Source organism: Schistocerca piceifrons, chromosome X, assembly GCF_021461385.2.
Source record: "Schistocerca piceifrons isolate TAMUIC-IGC-003096 chromosome X, iqSchPice1.1, whole genome shotgun sequence".
Classification (NCBI taxonomy): Eukaryota; Metazoa; Arthropoda; class Insecta; order Orthoptera; family Acrididae; genus Schistocerca; species Schistocerca piceifrons.
This window is the reverse complement of record NC_060149.1, coordinates 912,559,418-912,574,685: the sequence shown is the minus strand read 5'-3', so window position 1 is coordinate 912,574,685 and position 15,268 is coordinate 912,559,418. Positions and strand designations below refer to the sequence as shown.

The 15,268-nt window shown below is 37.0% G+C and overlaps 1 protein-coding gene across 3 annotated transcripts in view; it reads right to left on the bottom strand.

Moving 5' to 3' along the window:
- Positions 1-1,077: 1,077 nt before the first annotated feature.
- Positions 1,078-15,268, bottom strand: part of LOC124722712 (TBC1 domain family member 22B) — a 143,296-nt gene continuing 129,105 nt past the window's right edge. For all 3 annotated transcript variants that reach the window (XM_047247853.1, XM_047247855.1, XM_047247854.1), the window contains exon 11: positions 1,078-6,776. In XM_047247853.1, coding sequence (XP_047103809.1) covers positions 6,639-6,776 — 138 coding nt within the window. In that variant the 3' untranslated portion in view covers positions 1,078-6,638. The remainder of the gene's footprint in view (positions 6,777-15,268) is intronic.

Below are 15,268 nucleotides of genomic sequence, written 5' to 3'. Positions count from 1 at the left end.
GTGTCCGGATACTTTTGATCACATAGTGTATGTGCCCCTTTCTCCACAAGAGCAATGACAGTGTCATGAATAGCCTTTTGATAATGAGGCATGGCACACGAATAATGTGGGTCGACTGTAGGTGACATGAAGCAGGTATTTTACTTTGCTTGTGCGCTGTCATGGGCAATTATAGAACCAATCATACACTTGTAGACCTAACTTGCCAGAATAAACTGTCAATCTATTGCTGTGTAATATCAATGGAACTGTGTGAATGATTCTCACCTATTTGTGTCACATAGTAGTTGTAAATTTAACTGTTCAGTACCAGGAATGTCATTCTCCACTAGAAGTGAATCTTATAGCAAAACTTCCATTGCATCTTCTGTGGCATCATCAAAGTGTGTTTCATATAATACAGTATAGGGCTTCATAGACAACAAACAGTTGAACCAGAAGGACGTGCCTCTTACATCAGGGGAAAGGAACACCATGGATTCAAAAGTGAAAGGCTGTACATATAAAGAATACATTATATTTATTCAGCTACAGTGACAATTTAGGAACTTCTATCTATTCAGTTAACTTGCACTCTATCTATAAACAATACCAACATAGTCCATTTGCAGAAAAGCTTTTGTTCCTTCTTTAAACAGATCTGGAACACTGACAAGATCAGTTTCCCATAATTTTTTATGTAATATTTCCTCCTCTACACTTTCCAACGGTAAATAGAAAAACATGGCACGTTGCATCTCATTCGCATTGGTGCTGTACTGGACTAACTCTGGCTGTCATTTCTGCCGGTCAAATTTTGTGCTATCAAGTGTACATTCAGCTACTGTATCATGTAAGCCACCAGTCACTACCAACAGAAAATGATGAGAATAATGACTTATATATATCCTGATAAGTGACTTCCCAGATATCAGAAGAAGCTACTTTTATATCAAAATTAATGTCGTCACCTTGTTTAATATGTTATTGTTTGGCATCCAGTTGTTCATACTTGTAATGAATGAAGGATTTTAAACTTAAAACTGTAAGTATATCACACAAGAGGCAGCAAAAAAGATGTGCAGTTATAACACTACATTGTATGTTCTAAATTATTTTAATTGTCCATGGTAGAGCATACATAAGCACAACAACTGACATTTAATGTTTAACAGATAACGGCAGTCAACAACTTTTTACACTCACCATATGAAATACAAATTCATATAGTACTATTTGCATGTTTCAACAAGTGAAAAATAACAAAATTGTGATTATACTGTCTGGAATACATTTCCATTAATACACAGGTGCTAATTCCATATAATAAATATTATTTAAATTTTAACATATAGTTAAAAGACCAAGTTTATGATGGCAGATTTGTTTTGCTCAAAACATTTCATGTAACAGTTACTCCTGCATAAAATTCCTGCAGTTTGCCTCACACACACTCCCAGCACAAGTAATGTAAGAAATAAGTTTTTCTTACACGTATTATAATGACAAACAGTGGCTTAAAACATTTACAAATATAATATTGACACATGAGTATACAATAAATGAGGTGCTAAAACCTTAGGTCCTCAACCGTGCCTCCCATATCCCATGATCCAACATATTAACATGTTTCCTCTTATGATTTCCTATTCTGACAGGGTAGGGTTCCTACTCCTACAATGCATCTTGAGAACGGCCATATTTTGATATTTCATAACAGACACCTCTATTTTATAGCATACAGTTTCACAGGTTTTATACCATCATGGCCAGCGACATAATTTATATTGTGGATTTATGTTATCTTGTTCATGGGTTATTTCATTAATATCAGCTAGGCTGCTCGACAGCTATAAATATGTTATTAACGGACATTAAAGCTGTTCTAGATTTGCCTGCAATGAGTCACAGTGAGTGTTTATTGTTAATAATTCTATCACAGAACATAAAGTTGACACCTGACAGGTTAGCTCTGTTCCATACATGGTTTTTTCCTATATATTCATTCACTAGTCAATACATACAAATTTTTAAATGAGTCTCTTGTTGTGGAATGCTCTTATCACTTAACACTGAACATCACATTATTAGTAACCAACCCATATGCCACTCATTCCTTATGTTGCTTCCCCCAGTAACCATCTGTATTTTTTACTTTGCTGCTGACAGAGCATGTAGACACTAATTTGCAATATATTACATTTGTAACAATGAGATTTATTTTATTGTATTTTAAGGAGGTAAGCATACTCCCACACAGGACCCCCCCCCCCACACACACACACACTCACACACAGTGTGTGTGTGTGTGTGTGTGTGTGTGTGTGTGTGTGTGTGAATTAGAGAGAGAGAGAGAGAGAGAGAGAGAGAGAGAGAGAGAGAGAGAGAGAGAGAGAGATAGTGGGAGGGGGGGGGGGGGGGGAGATATGCATATGATGAAATCTGTTCAAAAGTATGATCATTAGGAAAAATCTTCATTTTATTAACAGTATTCTGACATCCATGTGCTGAGGTCACATTTAATAGAATAGCAGGTACCTTTGAAAGCTGTAAAGTTATTTCTATCAAGGTTCTTTGTTAGATAGAAAACTTTGCTCTGCTGCAGTGACGTCACTAATGTCACTAGCACTATTCTGTAGTTTTCATGTGGCTTTTGCAAAGCTAATTCCTAAATACATGTCCATGATGCCCTAACAGGATTAACGTTTATGGTTCATATGAGCAGCAGCAACAGCATTCTTTCAAGTGTAGCCAATTTACAAAGCCACCAACTACTGTGCACAATACCCAGCTCTATTACCTTCCAGTATGTAGTAGTTGTAAGTGATTCGATGGTTGGTTATATGTAGAAATTTGATGCACAGCTATAATTTCACTTGCAGCCATTTCTAGCACCTATTTGGAACTATTTATATTTGGTTTATTCTCTTGCAGTCATTCGTATGTACATTGAAACATTTGTTCTTCGTCACAATGTAATACATTATAATATATTGTATTTTGTCCTTTATTTCCATTTTTTCCTTAACTTTATCACCAATGCCTGTAGTACTGTTACTGACTGCAGCTGTTGCTCCTGTTACTGATGAATTTCATGATTTAGTGGTTATTATTATTCACTATAGTCTTAAAAGACAACGTGAATAGCAGTCCTCTAACTTCTTTAGTCTGTGAATTTTGGGGTAGGGCCAACTTAACCATTAAGGCAAGCTGAAGTATCAGTGATGTTTAAAGAAAACTGTAGCAAATGAAGTTACAAAAGTTGACTGCCATAACTGAATGGGCATTTATTCGGTTTCTGTACTGCCATCCACACGACTGACAAAAATATATTGCATGTCACTAATACTCATCACATACTCGATAACAGTGGCCCACTGCCAGTAACCAAGTAGTACCAATTATTTAAGTCTAATTATATTGTTCTTAAATCTTCAACCACAGGTCTGCTGCTCTAACATAGCAGCTTTCTGTCACAATAAAGCTGCTGATGTGAAATTAACTGTTCATTTCTGTGGATAGCTATTAAAGCACTTCTGACAGGATCCTGCACAGCAGTATAGCTCCTTCATCAGAATTCAAGTGTTTGATAGTTAAATAGCAAAGCAATTATTTTATGTCTAGTATAACACTAAATTACTTCTGCAGTTGTGATTAAAGGTATTGTGCACAATAACACCAGATCTCACATCACTTACCTTTTCAGAGCGCTATCTACCACCTATTACAAAGCAGCATTTTCTTACTGAACTAATGTCTTCTGTGAACTTATCTTGAAAAAGAGAAATAGGGGAAAAAAAAACTAAAATTAGTTGCCACACAGAAAATATATAAAATGAAGAGTTCTTTGTGTACAGTTTTAAATATAAAGCCAACAGTGGATCAAACAGAAATGAGGCTCCATTAAAATCTCAGCAAAAGATAGAAAGATGTGCAGGAAACAAGTACTGTAGCAGATCAAATGCTCAATGTTTTATCCAGATGTCGGAAAGTTGTATGAAACACCGAAGTTTTGCCATGTTACTTTCCACCTATACTACAACTCAGCCAGTACACCTTCACATTGTCAACACACACAATAAGAAGTTTGCTTAAGTCTGATTTAAATTAAGTCTCCCCTCTACAACATTCTTCAGTAAAAGTATATATACTTTACACTTTTCATATTTAGTTTCACTGAATATAGTAATTATTAGTCCTGAGTAAAAAAAAAAACATAGAATCAACTGGGATAAAAAAACGACATATAAGGCAAGCACTGAGCAATTGGTACATACATAAAAAAGGAGAACATCAACATTGTAGCTCAGCCTACAGCTTTGTGTGTGTGTGTGTGTGTGTGTGTGTGTGTGTGTGTGTGTGTGTGTGTGTATATGTAAAGGGGAAACGGGTGCAGCACTTGCAAGCCTAAGTTGATGTTACTACAGCAGTGGTGAAGTAGTGTGACATGATAACACTGAGCTCCCAATTGTCCCAAAGACAAATCTGTCAACAGGTCAAAGACTGACTGTTATGGTATGTTACTGCTCCCCCATTCCTTCTTTTAGATACCACATTCTTAGCAAAAAAGGTATTGAGTATGCAGAAGTCTTGAAAAACCACACTGACTGGCTGAAAAGGCTACCCTAGTAGATGTTTGTCATGCCTGTTGATTCAATAACATGGAAACATAACATATAAAGTAATTTCAAGCAGTTTTACCTTCTTTCTGACACTGGAAAATAACATGTAACACAAGATAACATAATCAGATTCCTTATGAATGCGTATCTATTACAAATATTATGAGAACACTCAAATTTTCTCAGATCATTATCTACACAATATCTTCATGGCAGAAGATTCAAAAGAATACTAGGAAATGAATATTCCCATAATACTTGAGGAGTTTGTTATGGCTTATGAAGAAAGTTTTATTAAAAACTTTTTGATGGTTCTCTCTTCTGTCATTATCTATTTAAGACATAATGAAAATGAATGTTCCAAAACTCAAGTGTGTTTTCCTTCTTTATGACACTGTCTTTCTATTTGCTCCTCTTAAATAACTCATTTAGGAAACTCAAATATATCTTAATTACTTTGCTAAAATTACAGTGTAACCGACTTCTTATTCATCATCATCATCTTTGTAAATTATGGGTAATTTCATTTACCAATATTATATAATGTATCCCAATGATATTTAGTTTCTTACAGTTGATATACGTCAGCTTGACGACAAATATTTTGTACGGATCACTATGTTGATACAAGCAAAAAATTTCAGAACCACTTAATTCCTTAAGAATATAAAAAGAGTACTCATCTGATCAACTACTTGATCACTGTTAAAACATGCAGATTTATTAACAAAACAACACACTGCTTTTGCTGGTACACCACACTTTTTCAATGTAACTACAGCAGTGGAGTGAAAGTCATTACGCACTAAAAACAATTAAGCTTTTTGACAAATTCTTGATACATAAATAAAAAGGTTTATATGTAGTATCATGATATGGAGAACTAAGCTGGATATAAGTTCACATGAAAACATAAATATGAAGATTAAAAAAGACAGGTACTTGAGCCACCTAAACTCAATCCACTAATCTCACGATCTGAAATACTTAAAAAGTCTTCCAAAGAACTTGTACATAAAATTCATGGCAATGGAACTGTATTCCGGACACCAAGTGTCTTCCATAAGCATATTTAAAACATAGAGTCTTTTCAAGTCATATTAAAAGAAATACTTATTTCAAAACAGAACACTATTCCTTCATCAAAAAAATAATAAAATAAGTCACTCGAAAAACAAGGGACAGTGAAATATTTATGAATCATTACTCAGGGGAAAAACTACAAATTTCAAGATTATATGAAATATTTTTTAAATAACTATATGATTTGATACTTTCATTGCTTGTTCTGGAACATATATCTTGTTTAAATTTGAGTTCAATTTCCCTCTGCCTTTAACACAAAACAGAGAACAAGCACCATGTATTAAACATCCATCAGTTTCATTTTCTGAAAGTGTGAACAGAAGCATTTACTCTTTCTTCTGTGAGAACAATGAAAATACCCATCTAATATCATATCAGTTTGAAAGAGTTGATAAATACCCATCTAATTTTATCGTGAAAGAATAAATGTCAGGTATTTCTTGTTCACAAAATACAACTCAGTACACAATTTTTATCCTTAGCCTAATTCACATGTGATGTTTTAGTGAATGACTGCATCATTAACAGTATGAAACTGCAGATAATTAAAACAATAAAGCATAATCAGACCCATACGTTGGGGAAACTGGATCTAAAAACAGGCAACCCAAGAATTTTCCCAATTAATACTCATTAAACAAGGTGCTAACAAGAGCTTGGGAGAGGAAGGAAAAAAAACCTTGCATGCCCCCCCCCCCCTCCCCTCCCCACACACACACACACTACTTTGCTCTCGAGGACTCCTGGTGAATATGTTCCACATACTGACTGCAACTAAATCTATAAACATATTTTGGCAAAATAACATAACAGCCAATTATCAACAAGAATATACAAAGCAGTGCAATATAAAAGCCAAACTAAATAAAATATTTCTCCAGCAACCTTCTTTCATCCCTACAAATAATATAAAACATAATTGACACGATGCAAGTTCACAGGATCCGGGTGTCATCTTTCTCCACTTTGAAGATGATTTGGTGCATCTGCAAAGGTAAATTTCAGTCGGTATGCTTCTGCCACTAGCATTCCTATTTCAGCATGGGTCCAATTCTGTGTAGGCAAATTCTGCAGCATCAACATAAGGCCCTAGAATGGAGATAAATATGGCAATAAACAATGACCATGTAGGATTAAAAATATCATATTTTATGTTCAGTGGCATTGAATGATTGCATCTAAAAATGAAAAATAACTAGTCTACAACAATTAAAATGCAACAACGAGTAACCGTGACTAAATGACTGATGGCTGGGACACTGATCTTTGTGTGCAGAAATACCCATAAACAAGTGAGAGCATACAAGTCCATCCTCCCCCTCCCCCTTTCCACACACACCACACACTACAGGTAAATGCATGTTTATGACTGGGGAGCACTCTGGCAACGTCATTTGAGTGATACCTTTGTCTTGCAGCATGCCATTCACAAAATGAGGTCAACCCCTTTAACCTGTAAGAAAAAAATCATCAATAGGACCAGCAGACAGCACAAGAATACAGCACAGGATCTGAATCCCACCCCTTGGAGCCATCATTAAAGAACTATTTTGGGTAAATATGGGTATTTATATCTTCCCATGCTTTTTCCTATTTATTCCCAGTTGTCACCATGATACTGCAATATTTAATACACAAAACGGTGTTTTTTCCAAATTTATCATGCAATATAAATCCTTTAGTGTCCATTACACATCTGTTAAAGTGTGCACCAAGGCACACGATAAAGCGCAAGGGAAGTCACATGTGGTTGGATTTGCCACAAATCTCATGTCAGTAAACTCTACAGCATGCACAGAGCAAGCTGTCACAGTGTCGGGTGCTTCAAGGATATCAGTAATTCTTACTTTTTCCATGGTTGCTGCATTATATTGCACAGCAGTGCACATCAAAAGAACAACACCGTAACTATGGGTGAAAACGGGATGAGCAGATGGAAGGAAAGGAGAAGCACGACATTTCTTCGAAAATAACTTCTTTTAGATGATGAATACACATTTTGAAATTAACTGAAGATGAGCGAGGATAATTATTTATTCCTACTGGACATTGTGGAATAGAAATTAATGGAGCAGGGCACTGTGATGAGAAAAGATTGAATGATTGATTGATTGACTGATTTGTTTATTCATCCGTATAACAATACAAATTGTATGGATGACGTCAATTCTGTCTTATGAACTAAAACTACGTGGGTTCTTACAATGTTTACAATTCAATTCTTACAATTTTTGCAGGTCAATTCTTACAATTTTTGCAGGTTAATTCTTCCAGCATTTATAATTATGCCATAGACAGTCACTTTATATAGGCCTATGAACCATGGACCTTGCCGTTGGTGGGGAGGCTTGTGTGCCTCAGCGATACAGATAGCCATACCGTAGGTGCAACCAAAATGGAGGGGTATCTGTTGAGAGGCCAGACAAACGTGTGGTTCCTGAAGAGGGGCAGGCAGCAACCTTTTCAGTAGTTGCAGAGGCAACAGTCTGGATGATTGATTGGTCTGGCCTTGTAACACTAACCAAAACGGCCTTGCTGTGCTGGTACTGCGAACGGCAGAAAGCAAGGGGAAACTACAGCCGTAATTTTTCCCGAGGGCATGCAGCTTTACTGTATGGTTAAATGATCGTGGCATCCTCTTGGGGAAAACATTCCGGAGGTAAAATAGTCCCCCATTCGGATCTACGGGCAGGGACTACTCAAGAGGACGTCGTTATCAGGAGAAAGAAAACTGGTGTTCTATGGATCGGAGTGTGGAATGTTAGATCCCTTAATCGGCCAGGTAGGTTAGAAAATTTAAAAAGGGAAATGGATAGGTTAAAATTAGATATAGTGGGAACTAGTGAAGTTCGGTGGCAGGAGGAACAAGACTTCTGGTCAGGTGACTACAGGGTTATAAACACAAAATCAAATAGGGGTAATGCAGGAGTAGGTTTAATAATGAATAGGAAAATAGGAATGCGGGTAAGCTACTACCAACAGCATAGTGAACGTATTATTGTGGCCAAGATAGATACGAAGCCCACGCCTACCACAGTAGTACAAGTTTATATGCCAACTAGCTCTGCAGATGATGAAGAAATTGAAGAAATGTTTGATGAAATAAAAGAAATTATTCAGATAGTGAAGGAAGATGAAAATTTAATAGTCATGGGTGACTGGAATTAGTAGGAAAAGGGAGAGAAGGAAACGTAGTAGGTGAATATGGATTGGGACTAAGAAACGAAAGAGGAAGCCGCCTCATAGAATTTTGTACAGAGTGCAACTTAATCATAGCTAACACTTGGTTCAAGAATCATAAAAGAAGACTGTATACATGGAAGACGCCTGGAGATACTGACAGGTTTCAGATAGATTATATAATGATAAGACAGAGATTTAGGAACCAGGTTTTAAATTGTAAGACATTTCCAGGGGCAGATGTGGACTCTGACCACAATCTATTATTGGTTATGAACTGTAGATTAAAACTGAAGAAACTGCAAAACGGTGGGAATTTAAGGAGATGGGACCTGGATAAACTGACTAAACCAGAGGTTGTACAGAGTTTCAGGAAGAGCATAAGGGAACAATTGACAAGAATGGGGGAACGAAATACAGTAGAAGAAAAATGGGTAGCTTTGAGGGATGAAATAGTGAAGGCAGCTGAGGATCAAGTAGGTAAAAAGAAGAGTGCTAGTAGAAATCCTTGGGTAACTGAAGAAATATTGAATTTAATTGATGAAAGGAGAAAATATAAAAATGCAGTAAATGAAGCAGGCAAAAAGGAATACAAACGTCTCAAAAACGAGATCAACAGGAAGTGCAAAATGGCTAAGCAGGGATGGCTAGAGGAAAAATGTAAGGATGTAGAGGCTTATCCCACTAGGGGTAAGATAGATACTGCCTACAGCAAAATTAAAGAAACCTTTGGAGAAAAGAGAACCACTTTATGAATATCAAGAGCTCAGATGGAAACCTAGTTCTAAGCAAAGAAGGGAAAGCAGAAAGGTGGAAGAAGTATATAGAGGGTCTATACAAGGGCGATGTACTTGAGGACAATATTATGGAAATGGAAGAGGATGTAGATGAAGATGAAATGGGAGAAATGATACTGCGTGAAGAGTTTGACAGAGCACTGAAAGACCTGAGTCGAAACAAAGCTCCAGGAGTAGACAACATGCCATTAGAACTACTGACAGCCTTGGGAGAGCCAGTCCTGACAAAACTCTATCATCTGGTGAGCAAGATGTATGAGACAGGCGAAATACCCTCAGACTTCAAGAATTATATAATAATTCCAATCTCAAAGAAAGCAGGTGTTGACAGATGTGAAAATTACCAAACTATCAGTTGAATAAGTCACGGCTGCAAAATACTAACGCGAATTCTTTACAGACGAATGGAAAAACTAGTAGAAGCTGACCTCGGGGAAGATCAGTTTAGATTCCGTAGAAATATTCGAACACGTGAGGCAATACTGACCCTACGACTTATCTTAGAAGATAGATTAAGGAAAGGCAAACCTACGTTTCTAGCATTTGTAGACTTAGAGAAAGCTTTTGACAATGTTGACTGGAATACTCTCTTTCAAATTCTGAAGGTGGCAGGGGTAAAATACAGGGAGCGAAAAGCTATTCACAATTTGTACAGAAACCAGATGGCAGTTATGAGAGTCGAGGGGCATCAAAGGGAAGCAGTGGTTGTGAAGGGAGTGAGACAGGGTTGTAGCCTCTCCCTGATGTTATTCAATCTCTATATTGAGCAAGCAGTGAAGGAAACAAAAGAAAAATTCGGAGTAGGTATTAAAATCCATGGAGAAGAAATAAAAACTTTGAGGTTCGCTGATGACATTGGAATTCTGTCAGAGACAGCGAAGGACTTGGAAGAGCAGTTGAATGGAATGGATACTGTCTTGAAAGGAGGATATAAGATGAACATCAACAAAAGCAAAACGAGGATAATGGAATGTAGTCGAATTAAGTCGGGTGAATTAGATTAGGAAATGAGACACTTAAAGTAGTAAAGGAGTTTTGCTATTTGGGGAGTAAAATAACTGATGATGGTCGAAGTAGAGAGGATATAAAATGTAGACTGGCAATGGCAAGGAAAGTATTTCTAAAGAAGAGAAATTTGTTAACATCGGGTATAGATTTAAATGTCAGTAAGTTGTTTCTGAAAGTATTTGTATGGAGTGTAGCCATGTATGGAAGTGAAACATGGACGATAAATAGTTTGGACAAGAAGAGAATAAAAGCTTTCGAAATAAGGTGCGACAGAAGAATGCTGAAGATTAGATGGGTAGATCACATAACTAATGAGGAAGTATTGAATAAGATTGGGGAGAAGAAAAGTTTGTGGCACAATCTGACTAGAAGAAGGGATCGGTTGGTAGGACATGTTCTGAGGCATCAAGGTGGTGGTGGTGGTTAGTGTTTAACGTCCCGTCGACAACGAGGTCATTAGAGACGAGCGCAAGCTCGGGTTAGGGAAGGATTGGGAAGGAAATCGGCCATGCCCTTTCAAAGGAACCACCCCGGCATTTGCCTGAAACGATTTAGGAAAATCACGGAAAACCTAATTCAGGATGGCCGGAGACGGGATTGAACCGTCGTCCTCCCGAATGCGAGTCCAGTGTGCTAACCACTGCGCCACCTCGCTCGGTAGGCATCAAGGGATCACCAGTTTAGTATTCGAGGGCAGCGTGGAGGTAAAAATCGTAGAGGGAGACCAAGAGATGAATACACTAAGCAGATTCAGAAGGATGTAGGTTGCAGTAGGTACTGGGAGATGAAGAAGCTTGCACAGGATAGAGTAGCATGGAGAGCTGCATCAAACCAGTCTCAGGACTGAAGACCACAACAAACAACATGTGATATCTGTGTCTACTAAATGGCTATCTACAATTATTCTAAATACTCATTTACCTTGTAACAACTTTTACTTAATAAATATGTTTTTAGCTTTTGGCTAAAGATATGAAGTTCGTTTACACCTTTTATTTCCTGTGGCGGCCTCTTTTACAGTTTTAAGCCATTATATTGCAAATTGTTCTGTGTTTTGGACTTGTTTTTCCTGTTTAGGTATAAGTACTGGCTGGATCTAATTTCACTGTCATGTACTTAGCTGTTTGTAGCACACAGATGAAAATTTTTCCTTACATATATTACAGTCTGGAAAATGTATTCGCATGGGACAGTCAGAATTTCTAGTTTTTTTGAGTTTTTTTTTAATAAATCAGTACAATGTGCCCTACTGCTGCTATTTGTTGTTATCCGTACAGCTCTTTTCTGGATCTTGAAGGCACACTGAATATCCCCATCACTTATTCCCCAAAACATAATTCCATAACTGAGGATTCAGTGTATGTCTCCACAATATGTCATTTTGAGGCATGAAATATTTCACACTGGTGCAAGTATTCATAGAGCATAACATGCTGTGGATAGTCTTTTTGTTAAAGCTTTTACATGTTCTGTCCATTTAAACTGACTATCTGCCTTCAACCCTAAAAATTTGGTATCCATCACACATTCTATTACATCATCATTAATTGTTAATTTACCATTATTGTGTCTTTTATTCAACTGGAAGCTGATACAATTAGTTTTCTTTACATTTAAAGTTACTTTATTTTTCAGTGAACACTTGTGAACATCTTTGAGGGCTGCATTTGCCTTTCCTGTCAACTGTGTTGGATTTTTGGCTGTGATCTCATCAGCAAAACAAATTACTTTTTCCAAGAAGTTATCAGCTACTCTAACATTCCATGCTACTGTTGAATCAAAGACGATCAAAAAACTATACTTCTGGTACATAAATATCATCACTGTCTGCACTACTTCTCTTCAAGGTCTCAGTTGCATGTCTCTCTTAGCAGTACCATGAATGCAGAGATTTTATTTGCTTTTTAATTTGTTCCACTGTTATTTGTGGCCAACACTATTAACGTACAACAGATTTTGTTTAATGATGTGTGATGTTCGTTCCTGTTGTGATAATCTTTACTTACACAGCTTCAGTTCATACCGTCAATTAACACACTCATGGGTTCTTTGCACCAAGTTGCAATATTTTACCTTCATTCTTCTTATGATTACTCATCAGCATGTAGCAGGAAGTGTGAAGTGCATAGCTGCAGATGTCTTCACCACTTGGAAAGCACACTTGTGGTAGGAACTTAGTTGTCACGATGGATATTAGAATTATTAGTTGTCACAAAACAATATACATTTCTATTCAGTGTGGCTCTGCTGAGTCCCTGCTGGAGAGCAACAGAAAAAAGGCAATGAATGTGCTGGCCAGCATAGATTATACTGCTACACCAACAGTTTATGCAGTATCCACATGAGAAATGCATGGTGCTACTCACTATTCAAGTGTGATCCTCATCACAGTCATGTTAGTTTGCTATATAACATAGCAACTATGTTACATAGTATTGTATAAATGACTCCCCCTTTAACTTCCAATTAATTTAAATGAAAGTCGTAAGTAACATTCTGCTAATATTAATAAAGTAAAACGCTTCACTTAAATTGAAATATAAGAATTCAACCACCGAGGAGGTGACATGAATAAACTATTTATGTTTTAATTAAACTGAAGTAAAAGAGAGCAAATGAAATAACATCAGCCAGTCATTTACATAGAGGTTATGTACAGAAGACACTTGTCAATCTAGTGGCAAAGCTTCTGTAGTTAATGTGGGTGTTGGTTGGGTGGGCGTGTCATTTGCGTGGGAAATCGGATACAAACAACTGTGTTGAAGGACAATGCCCCTTGCTGATCTGCTATGCATTGTAACTCTTCAGTTCGTGAACTATTTACTTTACAAACATATGGATGACAGACTGTAATCGGTTTGTTTCCTCTATTAGCGTGAGTGTACATACATTCATTTGTGAAATTGAGTACGTCTAATACAACTCACAGGTCAGAAGCATATGTCTTGTGGGAAAGAGTTCCAGCTCCAGTGTTGGCGCATTCGTAGCTATAATTTGCTTTCACACAGCTTTTGAGCTAGATCACATATGTGAACCCTCCAGTAAAAATGTTCATTTCTGTGTTAGTATTGATTGTATTTTTCAAACTACAAATGCTTTCCGGACATTGCTCCAAGTATTAGAAACAGCATCTGAATAGTGGCAGGCCATTATTTTGCTCTAATTACATGAAAGTAATTTGTCAGGTACGGAGCAACTATTAACTGTGTGTGCAAGTACAATTTTTGATTGTGATGATCTTCAGAATGACAGTGGGTCCACATTCTCGAGTCAAAATGTTGCTTCAACATAATGAGCAAGTGATTCCAGCACATGGCTTTGAATTTGTGAGGATTTCTGATGTTTTGTCTTCATTATTCAGTCACACAGATGGCTGAAGGGCCATGTGTCAGATGCCAAGATATTCCCATTCAGCAAATTTATTTTGAATGGCTGTCAACCATCAGTAATGTCTTTTTTTTTCAGACATGCAGGTATGCATAGCTTTTTTTCTGTAGTGAGTATCAATTCTGTGCTAGAGATAATGATTAACATGGATCACTGAAGTATCTTTAAAGGAGCACGAGTCAACGCGTTTGCCAAATACAGATGTTTCTCGTGTGCTCTCATCGCGAAATACAACTGTAATTATCAAGCCCTTGCTAATGTGAGATGCATATTCAGAGAGAACCGTGTGCCTCTTAATTAAAATTGGTTGTTCATTATAAGCTTGATCTTTTTATTTGTGGCTAACTTCCAACTTCCCAAGCCACCTCATTTTATTAAGATTAGTTCTAAATTACTAAATCATGTAATAACAAGGGCAGAAGAGGAGAATTATCCCCGAGTGCAGAATCGACGAGACACTCACAGTATCCTACAAACTGTAAGATTGTCACTGGCACACAGGCTGTCATGACTGATTAATAGTGTTGCACCTATGCACCCAATGAATTGGACACTATCAAAATAAAGTGTAATCCCTTAAGATTTAGGTTTCATTTAAAGGGACGCATCCTTCCAGTAACAATGTTAATAAGATGTAATTCATTAATATTTTCAACCTCCCATCTAGCCTGCTATCTTCCAGCTGCAATATATGTTGCTTACCATTTTGCTTCCTACACTGTTTGCTATGTAACTACTTGCTGTTAGTCTGGTTTTTCACACTGGATCTGTTTCTGCTGTTCTCGTTACCTAACAACAAATTTAGCTTCGCTCAAACTTCAGTGAAATATATGATCAAGATTTTGGTGTTTCTCCCACTTTCTTCAAAAATATAAGGTTTTAACTTCATAACATCTCTACTGTATTTTAGGGTGTCATACACAATGAAACGTTCTTGTGTATCTGCAGAAAGATTAAAGCCTCAGCCCCAAATCGTAAGACAGTATATAAATCATTTTAAACTTCTCGCGGCGTAATGAATATTCCAGTAAATTTTGGGCATGCAGCCATGCAAATAAAATTTCCTCCACTGATACTAGACATCTGGTGTCTTACAGCCTGAAGTAATGCCACACCTTCCAGCAATTCAATATATTTTATTTTACCAGAGCAACACTTGACAATGCCTGGCAAGTTATGTACCAACCTTCTTCAAAGAACCGATGTACC